At 47.3% G+C, this 13,112-nt stretch overlaps 6 protein-coding genes across 6 annotated transcripts; 3 read left to right on the top strand and 3 right to left on the bottom strand.

Annotated features, from left to right (window-relative positions):
* Positions 1 to 564: 564 nt before the first annotated feature.
* On the top strand, positions 565 to 1,878 carry I302_103277 (uncharacterized protein; the record flags this gene model as incomplete). Its single annotated transcript, XM_019188649.1, has 1 exon — positions 565 to 1,878. The coding sequence occupies one exon, from the start codon at positions 565 to 567 to the stop codon at positions 1,876 to 1,878; it is 1,314 nt and encodes a 437-aa protein (XP_019048211.1).
* Positions 1,879 to 2,178: 300 nt separating this feature from the next.
* I302_103276 (uncharacterized protein) lies at positions 2,179 to 3,658 on the bottom strand (the record flags this gene model as incomplete). The annotated part of the gene is made up of 7 exons (XM_019188648.1): positions 2,179 to 2,235; positions 2,333 to 2,476; positions 2,577 to 2,739; positions 2,826 to 2,962; positions 3,029 to 3,184; positions 3,258 to 3,321; positions 3,441 to 3,658. The coding sequence occupies 7 exons, from the start codon at positions 3,656 to 3,658 to the stop codon at positions 2,179 to 2,181; spliced, it is 939 nt and encodes a 312-aa protein (XP_019048210.1).
* A 926-nt stretch (positions 3,659 to 4,584) lies between these two features.
* I302_103275 (uncharacterized protein) lies at positions 4,585 to 7,011 on the top strand (the record flags this gene model as incomplete). Its single annotated transcript, XM_019188647.2, has 9 exons — positions 4,585 to 4,696; positions 4,888 to 4,918; positions 5,159 to 5,321; positions 5,418 to 5,617; positions 5,687 to 5,738; positions 5,806 to 6,386; positions 6,460 to 6,569; positions 6,633 to 6,757; positions 6,859 to 7,011. The coding sequence occupies 9 exons, from the start codon at positions 4,585 to 4,587 to the stop codon at positions 7,009 to 7,011; spliced, it is 1,527 nt and encodes a 508-aa protein (XP_019048209.2).
* Positions 7,012 to 7,766: 755 nt separating this feature from the next.
* Positions 7,767 to 9,242, top strand: I302_103274 (uncharacterized protein; the record flags this gene model as incomplete). The annotated part of the gene is made up of 2 exons (XM_019188646.1): positions 7,767 to 7,810; positions 7,901 to 9,242. 2 exons carry the CDS (start codon positions 7,767 to 7,769, stop codon positions 9,240 to 9,242), a joined length of 1,386 nt encoding a protein of 461 aa, XP_019048208.1.
* Positions 9,243 to 9,800: 558 nt separating this feature from the next.
* Positions 9,801 to 10,354, bottom strand: I302_103273 (uncharacterized protein; the record flags this gene model as incomplete). The annotated part of the gene is made up of 2 exons (XM_019188645.1): positions 9,801 to 9,926; positions 9,983 to 10,354. 2 exons carry the CDS (start codon positions 10,352 to 10,354, stop codon positions 9,801 to 9,803), a joined length of 498 nt encoding a protein of 165 aa, XP_019048207.1.
* A 528-nt stretch (positions 10,355 to 10,882) lies between these two features.
* On the bottom strand, positions 10,883 to 12,715 carry I302_103272 (uncharacterized protein; the record flags this gene model as incomplete). Its single annotated transcript, XM_065869642.1, has 6 exons — positions 10,883 to 11,039; positions 11,163 to 11,298; positions 11,475 to 11,757; positions 11,871 to 11,988; positions 12,083 to 12,246; positions 12,341 to 12,715. 6 exons carry the CDS (start codon positions 12,713 to 12,715, stop codon positions 10,883 to 10,885), a joined length of 1,233 nt encoding a protein of 410 aa, XP_065725714.1.
* Between the last annotated feature and the right edge of the window lie 397 nt (positions 12,716 to 13,112).

Raw genomic sequence — 13,112 nt, 5'->3', positions numbered from 1 at the left:
ACGAGGTGATGGTAAATGACGTTGTGTCAAAAGGTGCTACATGGATTTCTCACGACTTTCTCTTTCATCAGCTTGCGAACGATATGACGTATAGTCTGTCGGTGCCTCGAACAAGGTCGGACAACGCCATTACAAATTACTGTAATGGATCATTACGATTTCAGGGCATTATTCCTTGTTTGCCGCTATTAGTGATATTAGGAATTATGGTAATGCCACTTTTGTAATGTTTGTTCTTGATTTCTGTCTTTTTTTCGCGTTCTGTGATTTCAGATACCAGAGCAGAGGGCGAGAGAGAAAAAGGTTATCAGAGCTTGTGCTTTGGATATTCTCATGTACATCTTCCTTCTCAGACCTTCTAAGAAGCGTTAGATCGTCTCCATCCGACTGTTGTAGAAATCGACTTATAAGCTTCCGCTATTGTGCTCCTATTGCCAAGCTCAGTACCGTTTTCAAGCTCAGGTCTACGAACACGAATACCCACGAGCATTGACCTTTCTTCCAACGAACCTCCTCATTACCCACAAGCTCTTCATACCTATCTCTCAAGACCAATCATACAAAATGGCCAAGACCAAAACTACAAGCAACTCCAAATCCAAACCCTTACCTGAACAACCTAAAAGCTCACCCCCACCACCCGCAACACTAGCCGAAGCTTCTTCGATCCAAAATGATCTCGACTCTCCCTCGGTAGCGGTCCCAAAGCCAAAGCAATCGGGCAGAAAGAAGAAACAACAGCCCATAGTGACACCCCCAATATTCAGCGAAGAGCAAATCATCCAATATCATTTAATGCACCCATCCGTCTCTTCCAATACAATCTCACCATATTCTCTTGACTCGCCCCTCAACCAAAATCGAAAGAGGAAGAGAGCAGGAGGTATCGGAATCGACGATAAAAACGGTGAAGGGGATGGAAGGGAAGCAGAACTACCGATATTCTCCCATCCATTACCTGTCATATGGTTCGAGCAGCCGCTATCTCGCAGGAAGGGGGAAAAGGGGAAAGAAGTTAAAGTAAAGAGGATACATCTCTCCACTAGGCAGGCGAGGGTACCGGACTCGGCGGTGATGTATGAGAATACGGGGAACTCAGCTGCCTTCTGGCTGGGCGACTTCAATGGTCCATCGTCTAGTAGTATGGAGAATGATCATGTGAATGAGAGCGGTACTGGTGCGGGTGTGGGGAGTAAGGTGAAGTCGAAGCAGAATGGGGGAGGGGAGGTGGTTGCGGAATCAACACCGAAAACAACAAAGCCGAGACAGAAGAAGAAGGAGGTGACGGACAAGGTCGAAGTAGAAATACCAAAATCTACCAAGTCACCAGCAGATCCAGAACCCAAAGCAAAAGCCAAAGCCAAAGGAACGCCAAAAAGCAAAAAACCTACACCTCAAACCAAAACCAAAGCTCCCTCGCCGTCTCCACCCAAACGACCAATCAGTCCATCCGACACCTCTGACTCCGAACCCGACTCCGACTCCGACTCCTCATCTTCTTCATCTAGCTCTGAATCAGAATCAGACTCGGACTCCGATTCATCCAAATCCAGCAAACAGAATGGGGCGTATAATTCCTCCTCCTTCGATCGACCTCCTCCCAAACCCCCTGTCCCTACTACCACCCCGACCCCTGTACCTCCCAAAAAGAAGGTAGATACACCTACACCCAAAGGTGGTGATGTCAAGACCAAAAAGAGAATATCGCTCCTCCCCACCCCATCTACACCTGCACCAAAAGAATCCGAGCAAGTAAATGTCAATACTCCCACACCGGGTGAGAAGAAGAAGAAGAGAAGTTCTTTGGGTGGAAGTGAGAAGAAGAAGGGGAAGGGGAAGGGGCCTAAGTGGGTTACTGAGACGCCTAAGGTGAAGTAGTTGTTAGGTCGGGAGTGTATGATAAGTGGGTGGTAGAGATTATGTGTATGATATGCTGTGATTCAGCTAGGGAGGAATTGATTATACGATGTTATGTCATATGTTATGTAGTAGGTGGTAGTATGATGCAATGTCAATGAATGTTTCCAATGTGATTCATACTTTCCATCAAATACTGATACCATCGTGCGAATCAAGTAAACCCAGGTATATTGCAAGGCACATGAAAGGATCATCTCATGCCAAGTAGTCCCATCATCTTCCATTCTAATCTCTTCTAACCCATTAACCCAGCAACATCTACCACATCTTCTCCATAGCCTTGAGAGACAACTCCACTCCCACAAAGGTAGCAGCCTGTTTCACCGAAGAATCAGTATCGTCCCTGCTCATGCCAGATCCTCGGCTCAACTCCGAACAGGGATAGACTGTCCAAAAGAAAGACTGTACTCACATTAGCGGGGAAAGCCCTAGCCATTGCAGGACCGAAACCCTTCCACAGCGCCGTGACTCCATCCGCAGCTATCAGCTTTCTAGCGCAATCCATGAATCCGGTGTATGTTCCGTGAGGTGCAGACTGGAGACGTGATTTGATGGTCTATTACATGAGAAACGTTAGTATATAGTATGGATGATTGAGAGATCGTTTGATTCCCCTTTCTGAATTCCCTCGACCAGAAGAGAAAACCACCACTCACATCAGGAGGAATAGCCAAACTCCACATGGCCACACCGGCCGTACCGCCCGCAGCCATAATTGCAGGAAGGGACAATGGAGGAGCAGGAGCTTTTTCACCATTTGGTAGTGTCTCAGGAGCAGATGATAGTTGTTTTTTCAGTAATTCGTAGGTTGCAAAATATCTACGAACGCCATACAAAATCAGCTTTAAGTCTACCATTGAAGTTTCTTAAAAAGGAGTATAAGCGATATTGAAAAAGACACTCACACTGCACTTCCTGGCCCGTCTCGAGCGAGGGTAGCGATCGTACCTCTAAACAAACTTCTCAAACCACCTTCGGCGTATAATTTCCTGACCACGTCTATGGGGCCTGAATACATCGATGAACCACCTTGACCTTGGACCTATCGTCCAACATTGATCAATCGTCAGCTTATCACCCCCATTTACTTGGCTAGCTACAAGCTTACCTGTAGAAGCACCTTGACACGTTCCGCCGGAGCAGCAACGAGCGTAGCGGGGATGGCACTGAATCCACCCGCAAAGGCTAGTTCGGGTATTGATAATGTCTGGGATGTCCTGTCTGGTGTTAGGGAGTAGACTAGTCGTTTACCAAGGTCGTATCCCTGAAAGTAAGACAGAAATCCAGTAAGCATGGCAGAGCTAGCTCAGACAGGTCTAACAGGAGCTCAAGCTTACCCAGAAGGAAATTGCGAAGATGGGAGTGACACCTAAGATAGGAGGTGTGATACCTCTGTACATACTACATATTGAAAATTATCATGTCAGTTCTCACTCCGGTTGTAGATGTTATAGATACATGATAATGAGTGCTTGCGAGATACAGCTAGATCCATTTGAAAGAAAGACAGGAGTACTCACCCCCGTATACCATCCTGAGCTACCGTCTTCCTAACCACATCGATCGCACCTGTATACGTCCCAGGAGCAGCAGTCTGTAATCTCGTTTTCGTCAAATCGAACGGATGTCCGACCAATACGCAGGATATTCCACCGAATCCACCAGACAAGAAAGATTTTATGGGATCAACGGTCTGTTTGCCCGAGGATATCTCTAGCTCTGAACCTTCGTCTGACATTGTGGGAGTGGGTTTGGATATCTTGTTTTCTAGGAGTAGCGGAGAAGGAGGGGAATGGTATATGAATAGCTGGGGTATCTCTGAGTATACTGATTGGGAGAAGAGATATGAAAGATGAGATGGGACAGGGAGGGTGATTATATATCTTGTACTTTGACGCTACAGTGTAACCGGTCAAACCTCTCAGTCGGATTTATCATTCAACCGCCAATTTAATTTAATCCAATCGTATACCCGGTTATTCAGCAGATTCAATCTACCGGTGGGGAGGGCATGACGTGTTATTATTCAACCTTACAGAAGAACTGTTGTGATAAGGTTGATCACCGCGATAGAGCGTGGCATGTACCATATGAGACCGAAAGCGGTACATTACGGTACTACGATATAGTGCGCGGTAACGTTATTCTGTATGGGGAAGAGAAGAAGATGACGCGCTACTCCCACTATATACATCTCTGTGCAGGATGAACCTTTTTAATTAGAATCAACCCATCGTCATCATCCATCTCACATACCATCAGCGTGACTCACCAGCTCATCCCATTCCATTCCAGTGCAGCTATATAGTCAGATTGAACATCATACTCTTCATTTCAACCGAATAGCCATATCGTTCATAACATACTTGGAGACGACTGCTCTATCAAGAACCAGAACGAGAACGGAATCAATTCTCATTTCCACCACTCACTCCACCAAACAACGGACCGACTTGATCTATCACGACAACCTCGTTCTTACCGCTCGCCGAGGTGACCGAAGGCTATCGTTACCATACCACATACCATACCACACACGACTTCCTCCCCCTCTCTCCTTTCCTGCTTAGCTCAGCTCAGCTCACTTGAATCCTCTCACATCGGACTACCTCCACTCTCCTACTTGGAGATCAGATCTAGGTCCACAAAAATTCAGATCACACCATGCTGTCCAATAACGACAACAACTCTTCGCAAAGCTCATTATCAAGGGCACATCCCGATCATCCCAAATTAGCTGACCTCGTGTCCTCTAATACTCAATCCAAGAATGACTGTACGTGTCGGTTTCATCTTTACTTGTCAATCAGTAATTACTATATTTGTATAATCATAAATCAGCTTCGCCTCTCCTTCTCATACTTGACCATACACACCCCATCATTCATCATATGTCAAACGGCAACAGTAATAATAACAAGACCAAGTGGAATAGAAGAGTATCTGACTTTATGATTAAATCAATAGCCAATTCAGCAGCCATGGGTCAAGGTGGAATGTGAGTTCACCTTGTGATGGTATAATGTCAAAGATATGTTGTATACTGATGAATATGATATAATGCGCTTTGATCCTTGTTCATCACCATCACACTGTTTGTCATCAATCTCGTACCTGTAACATAACCACGACCTTTACCCAATCCCAACATTTCATCGCCTCCTTTCAACATCGACATCACCCATCATTTAATCTATCTCATCCAATCTCACAATACAACATCAATGCCTCACAACAGCGCGGTGACATCACCTCAACAAACCACCACTCCCACCTCAATCTCAGATTACGACTCACCTGCCACTTCACCTGAAATGCCCAAACGACCCGGTGGTCTGAGTGATGGTCCAAACGCAAGGAGCAAGACTATCACCGTCGCAGACAGTGAAGATACTTTTGGAGTGAGTTTTCATCGCCGCCGGATCAATCCATCATCTTACGCTTGACCATGTCCAGGTGTAAATACTCACACTGCGTGATTGTTTCTGTTCTTCCAGGTACTCAATCGTCATCCCGCTGTAACAGAGAAACAATCCTCCCCTGAAAAAACAAATAACCAACTCCCTGGTAAAGTCACTTTCCGAGTCGGCGTGAGCGAAGATAAGAACAAGAGGTGTAGAAGGACTATGGAGGATGCTCATAGTTTCGTATATGACTTTGCGGGTGTAAAAGGTCAAGGATACTTTGCTGTATTTGAGTGAGTAGCTAGTCGCTTCATGATCTCATTAGCGCATCATCAAACTGACATTGTGTGTGCGCTATGCAGTGGCCACGCAGGTAAACATGCTGCTGAATGGTGTGGTCAGAACTTCCATGAAGTGAGCTCGCTTCTTATCCTCGTCTCCGAGGTGCAAGTATGAGCTGACGATATATCGATTTTTGCAGTACCTCCTCGATGCCATCCTCACACACCCTGACCAACCCATTCCCGACCTTATGAACAAGACCTTCCACGTCGTCGACTCGCGACTCTCTCACCTCGCTCAAGCGGGCAAAACTTCATCTGGATGTACTGCCGTCACTGCCTTCCTGCGATTAGAGCGAGGAGACGGATCAGACAAGCGCGGGTACATCAATAAAGGCCTACAAGCTCGGGGACTGATGGAAGGTAAAGGTGAAGATGAGTTGGAGGCTCAAACTGCCATGCAGCCTGGATCAAGGAGATCATCAATGGGAGGAGGTACATCAGGTCAGATGGGAGGTGCGGGTGCGCCATTTGCGAGGACATCAAGTTCCGGTTCGATGGCTAGGAAAATGTCCAGTAGAAGAATCAAGGATTTCGTTAAATCCCTTACGGGCACTGGATCAAGCAATAACAAAGATGATGATAATGCTTTGGCGGAGGATGATGATGATGTGATTAAAGCGGATGATGGGACCAAGGTCGAGGCTATAGATCCGAATGATCCTACTTTGAAGAGAGTGCTTTATACGGCTAATGTTGGTGATGCTAGAGCTGTCATCTGGTGAGTTGTCCTGTCATCAGCTTGTTGACCCTGCCTGTGGAAAGAGTAGCTGATATGTATGGGTTTGATGTAGCCGAGGTGGTAAAGCTGTTAGATTGACGTATGATCATAAAGGCTCGGACGCTCAAGAAGCTAAGAGGATTACCGATGCTGGTGGTTTCGTGATGAACAACCGTGTCAATGGTAAGCTGTTATAACGTTGAGTACATCCATATATCTATTTACTAACGATGCCTCTATCTCCAGGTGTGCTCGCTGTTACTCGATCGCTCGGTGATTCATCAATGAAGGAATTCGTAGTCGGTTCACCATATACGACGGAAACTGCTTTGGACGATCAAGATGAGTTCTTGATTGTTGCTTGTGACGGGGTGAGTACACCTCATCTGAGGCACCTGCATGATACATCAACCTTTAATCGTCTCAGCTGTCCAACCGTCAGAGGAGGGCTAATTATCGTTGTCTCCAACAGCTCTGGGACGTATGTGAAGATCAAGAAGCAGTAGACCTCATTCGAACCATTACCGATCCTCAAGACGCCTCGAAATACCTGCTCGATCACGCCATGTCGAATTACTCGACAGATAACCTGAGTGTTATGGTAATCAGGTTTACTCATGCTTAGATCGACTTGGACTCATATCAGCACTGGCGTCATGGATCATAAAGCACTTTCCAGCATCAACTCAATCGCTTTTCCTTTCTTTCTCTGGCCTATAAGTCAAATGACAAGACAATTGCAATTCATGTACTATTAGATATATCTTTTCCGTTCATCCGTTGGAGGGGGATGTAGAGATGAATGAAAATTGATGAGCTATATATTGGTTGGTTGATTGGGTTTCCGTAGAGGATGAGAAGAGATGAAAGCATGCAAGATAAGATGGAAAAATGAGGTCACTAATTATCTGTTTGATGGGTAGTCCAGGATGCCTACTTACCGATCGCTACGTCATTCACCAGAGTACAAAGGTGGATGTGTGTGTCCTTTGGGATAATCAATTACCTTGACCCCTTGAATCTTGGGATCATTGACTTGACCATCCTTTAGCCGAGATCGTAAGCTGAAAGGAGTGAGTAGACAGTGATGAATGTTGACTTTCCATTCTTTGTCTTTGACGTTGGAACAAAAGTTGAGATGATTTGGGATCGCTTGGAATCTAAGGAAAGCCTGGATTAGTATATCATCGATCGATTATCTGTGGCATAACACGTTGCATATGAATATACATAATTACTCGACATAAGCATATATACTCAACAAGAAATAGGATTGACTGAACACAAAACCTGCGATTTCGCTACATTTTCATTGATACTTTTTGAGCTTCAGATTACGCTTTACGGCCCTACCGGCTTCAGATAACTGATTCTTCAAGAATGTTGGCTACTTCTCCTAGAGCGATTTCACCCGTTGGGGCGAAGTGAGTATCTTCTCCCCTATTCCCTATCCCATCGTTGCTACATGCCCATTTCATCGTCCAATGACTAACCCAAATATAAACACCCGACAGTCCACATCCACCCAACAACCCCAACCCCAATTCTAAATCAATATCCTACCGGCGATCATTCCTTCTCTCCCTAGCCAACCCCACTCCCACCGACCCTCAACACCGGCCGCGCAAGATCTCCCGACCCCTCAGCTCCTTCACCCCAATCCTGCGATGTTCCATCGCTCTCTCAGACTCCGACTGGGGTATCTCCGAGGAGTCTTCCAGTCTATTTGATAATCAGCCCATATCCAGGGATCTGCCCATCCCCCGTGAAGGAGATGTGAGGCATCCATGTGATAGGTCTACTATCTCCAGGACCTCGGGGGGAAGTATGGATGAGTATACTTTTGGGGGAAGTACGAGGGATTCGGAGACGCTTTTCCATTATAAGTCTTACGACGAGTCTTTGGGGGGTGAGAATAAATTACCGATCTTGGTGGATTTCGGTAATCCCTTTGCGGGGGGCGGTTCGATATCTTCTTCGCCCGGTTCTGTAGATAAGGCGGCTCCGACCAAAAATAAAGATAGAGAACCCCAAGACAAACATCCCCTATCGACCTTTCCCCGATCGGTCAACTCGTCGACTACCTCGCTCCAGGACCTAGGTATCAGACTTGGTCCACGAGAAAATCTGGTCGATCCCCTTCCCCTTCACCTGGGTGGGAGAGTGTCTAGATCAAATAGTAATTCCTCGAGCACCTCCCTAAGCTCAATAAGGAGATCATCTTCCTTCTCCCGAGAAACCAAAGAACTTAATCCATTTGCTCCTCCTTTCCCTCTCCCCAACACACAGGGTACAGGTACAGATCAGCTCCACCAACCGAAGCCCATCTCACTCAAAGGGACCCTCAACCGCAGAATCTCAATCTCTAATGATCGATCCAACTCCAATTCGCCCGAAATCGAACCATTCCCCGGCTCCCTCCCCCTCCCCAAGAATTTGCCCCCCTCCCTCCCGCCCAAACCATCCAGCCTCGCACCAGTATTCGTCAAGCGCGAGTCTGCAGCCTTACCGCAACCTATGGCCCTTCCCGATATTCCCCCCTTGGGCAGGGAATGGACCGGCGAGAATTCGCTGAGCGGGAACGAGAAGAGGAGACGGGCTTCGTTACTCAACGTGAACTCTGTCGGGAACGGGCATAATATTTCAAGGGGGAGTAGTCCGCTCGGGAGGGCTTTGGGAAATGGGACTAACAGCGCGCCTGGTTCGAGGAGGGGCTCGTTCGCCTCTGCTTCGGGGGATGATGTTACGATTATCGCTAGGGCTGGGGCTATGTCGCCTTTTGGGGAGAGGTTGAGGAGGGATTTGGGCTCGGGCAGGAGGGGCAGCGAGAGTAGAGATAATAAGGAGAGATGGTGAATTCCCATGATCGCGAGGCTAGGATACGATCACTTTTCGAAGGGGTAGATAGGCATTGGGATGTGGAGATGAGGTGAAAGAAGGCTGAATATGTATTGGATAGGCATGTGGCGGTTTGATAGAATGCATACAGTACATATATACGTCGAATAAGTGTTAGGTTCTGTCATGGAAGATCAATCGAAAACTCTCTCTTCGCGTGGTGTAAGATTCAGATGATGAGAGTTCGCTCCTGTATGATTCTCCGTCCAGATCCTTCTCCTCCTATCGCATCTTTGGCTCAACTCTGCCGCTTCATTCACCGATAAGTTAGTTCTCCCTCTAAACGAATGGATGCGCTCCAGATCTTCAAGATAAGATGGATCGTTCACCGTCTTGTAGTGTGGATCCTTGTCACAGCTGGAATGTTGATATTCGTGGCCTATCAACCCCGAAGACATATTGATGCAGAGTCCTCTGTATGCCTTGAAATGGTCGTCCTTATTGATCGTCGTATAAGAATCGGAATTAAACGTGATGTCCTGACATCTCTCGCTGAACTGCACGCAATCTTGCTTCTTACAGTTCATCTTCCTTCGCCAGTCGTCGGGGTTTTCCCAATGGAGATAAAAGATGGTGTTCCGACTTGTGGATGACTGGTTCAAAGCTAAACTTTCCATTAATCGCGTGAAGTTCTGCGTCTGTCTATTGTGACTGGACGGGCCATGAGTGAGAAAAGGCTGGGTACAATCGCAATTCACCTGAGAACCGAGGAACAGCTGTCTCCGGATGTTTCCAACTTCGTCCCTCGCTTTTGGGGAAAGTTGCTGAGGCAACAGAGACTTGGACCTCAACTTTGAGCGCTCATATAGGATTTTCGCGATCGACCAAGACCCAGAGACTAAGTCGAGGTCATGTCTACAGCCCGCAGCACCACCCATATAGAAGGGCGCTATGTCACTCGGTGCAGGAGGATTTGGCCTCTTCCCACATATGAAGTCGGACAATTCTTGATGACCTGAGGAGATCTTTGAGAGGTATTTTCTCTCCGTCTCGGGATCACAGAAAGTGCCGCTGGAATTGGATGATCCACCTGTCTGGTTGGAGGAGGTTTGACCTCTTCTTGAGCTCATTGGAGTCCACGTTCGAGGTGGTCAGAATGTGATATAGAGGTATGTGTATATTTACACATGTATGAGAAGACGAATCTACCAACACAAGAGATGTCCTGGCTTATATGCCTTTTCAGAATCGGTCATTGCAGTCTCAACGAAGTATCGGTGGCCAAAAATGGCACAAGTGGTCTACGTTTCAGTTCAACCTCAGACTGGGTCGAAAGGATCCATGAGGCCAACGATATGACAGCATACATTCAACAAAGGGAGATCTGCACCTTGTCGTATGCGTCACCCTGTTTGTTTGAGACACTGTCCAGATACAAGGGAGGTGTCGTGCGGTATGTGACCAATCAAGGCCGAGTGAGATGCCTTTGTCACTAAGCTGTGCCAGTTGTCTTGAGAGTGGCTTACCATGCATCGACAAGCACGGTAAGCGATGCATAGTTTGCAGTTTTCATCCAATTCTCAGATAACCCTTAAGAAGAACAAGATGAATTTGAAAGATCAGTGCTATGATAATAATGAATACATGCAAATCATCCTCTACCACATACCCGGACTACCCGTCCTCCTAGGCGTAACAGTCCCACTAACGCTCTGAGGTCTCTTCACAGATGATTTACGGAACACACCTCCTGATGACACCTGGGCGGATTTCACTTTGGCGGCATTGGAGATGAGCTCGGATATCATGCCGTTGCTACGTGTTAGAAAGGGGATTAGTACTTATTGTCCCATTCAAGCGGAGGCGTAGGGGAAGCAATTGAAATAGGTTCCCCGAGCAGGGCAAAGGGTATTATACGATGTTTGCAAGAATACTCACTATGTAGCTGCATCTTGCGTCTGAGCATCTTTCAACTGCAATTCCCAAGCTAGTCTGAATGAGGCCAGAGCAGACGTCTGAGCGATGTCGGCTTGTAGTTTCTGTAGAGCCGCTAGAGGCAGTAGAGATAGTTGGTCTGTGAAGTGAAGGGAACCATTGAGTCAGCTCTGTACCATGACTGTACCCCCTTCTCCCCTCTCAACCTCGGAATACTGTCTTTTCCTGATATCCGCTGCAAGTTGATCTCACTTCTCTGCGCCACACCTTTCAAGCTACATTCTAAATGAAAGCATTGCGAAATTATCGACTCACCTTCCTCCAACCCACAATACTCCTCCGCCTTCCCCCCATCAAATTCCGGCTTTCCCCCCAATCCATACTTCCCAATCCCCCTCGCACCTTTCATCACACCAGCACTATTCGGAGCCGTCTGTGCATTTGGTGATACTTCTCTGGATTTGCCTTTTTGGGAAGTACTATACCGGCCGCCATTAACATCTAGGGATTCTGCTCTACGGGGGATGGATCGATCTTGCGCGTGGGTGTTGGTGGTTATGCGTAATGGAGGGAGAGCTGAGAGTCTGTGGGAGTCGACCTGTACGTGTGGGAGAGGGTCAAAGTTAGATTATGATGTGATAGTTGACAATTCCCGTGGGTGCGATGATAGGTCGGGAATGAAGGGTAATGTATAGGTGGCTGGGAACATACCTCATCTAGATTGACTGGTACACCCATAGATATCAGGTGTTCTCTTCTCACCCTTGACCTGGTCCAGTCGAGGGGTTTCAACATTGGTGCAGTAGTCAACTGAGCGTATGCATCGCGGCTATCACATGGATCACTGCCCGTTAGCTATCGGTCCCGGTTTGAGTTTCTGACAGGACAAGGAAGCCAAGAAGCGAAAGATGGTAGGGACATACCTCGATTCACCAACCAACACCTGAGATAACCCATTCCCTATCCTTGGTTGTTCGTTTGTCAGATCTTCCTCATTGTTGCTTGAGGAGTATAGAGGGGAAAGTAGAATCGATAGTTGATCCAAAAGCTCTCCTTTGGGTGGGAAAGGCCGGAGGTTCAGTGCGTGCTGTGTGGACATAAGTCGTTGGTATCAGCTCAAACCCCTACACCCCCATGCCCCATCTACACAGTGCACGAATCAAATAGTCGGTAAAGCTCACCCAACGCTCCTGCTGTTCCGAAGGCTCATCCACAAGTCCAACTCCCGCTATCCCATCAACAGGCACATCAAAGTCACCGTCCTCGAAATCCCCAAAATCGCCAAACCCCTCATCATCTCCGCTTGGTCCAGCTCCAGCAGGTACATCGAAATCATCGAAATCGTCGAATCCATCTTTCTCAGGTTCTCCCGGGTCGTCTGGAGGAGGTGGAGGTGCTAGAGTGAGTTTGGGTGAGGACGAGGATGCTTCGGCGGGGTGTGTAGGTGATTGTGGTTCGTCTGCTGTTGAAGCTCGAGCTGGAGCTGATACAGGACTGGAGGGGAGAGAGGGAAGTTTGGGGGTGGAAGGTGCGTCTGCCCATGGATCCGAGTCCATTTTTGATGCTCTACTGTGCTATCTATTGTCGAGTGGGTCTTGAAATAGCGAGTCAATGAATGATGAGTCAAAGTATGCAGTGTTGAAAGATCCGCAGAGTTAGTCAAATCTCTCTCTTACGGTGGAGGGTTGATTGTGAAACGCGAACAAGCTGAGATGAGAGTTAAGCGGTGGCAGCGGTTGTGGCGGTGATCGACATCCGTATCACAGGGGTAAGAGTGAGGATATGCAGGCAGCTTTTTGTTCATATCACTAGTCTGTAAGCAGCTTCTGATGCCTACATATATAGGATGCAGTGCGCGGGTGTGAAAGGTCACGATATGATCACGAGGATCGATCCATTGATTTGTCAATGGTCCATCCCTTCAAGCCAAAAGATGACTTGACAAAAACCTGA

Source organism: Kwoniella bestiolae, chromosome 2 (genome assembly GCF_000512585.2).
Source record: "Kwoniella bestiolae CBS 10118 chromosome 2, complete sequence".
Classification (NCBI taxonomy): domain Eukaryota; kingdom Fungi; phylum Basidiomycota; class Tremellomycetes; order Tremellales; family Cryptococcaceae; genus Kwoniella; species Kwoniella bestiolae.
This window is presented reverse-complemented; position numbering and strand designations above follow the sequence as displayed.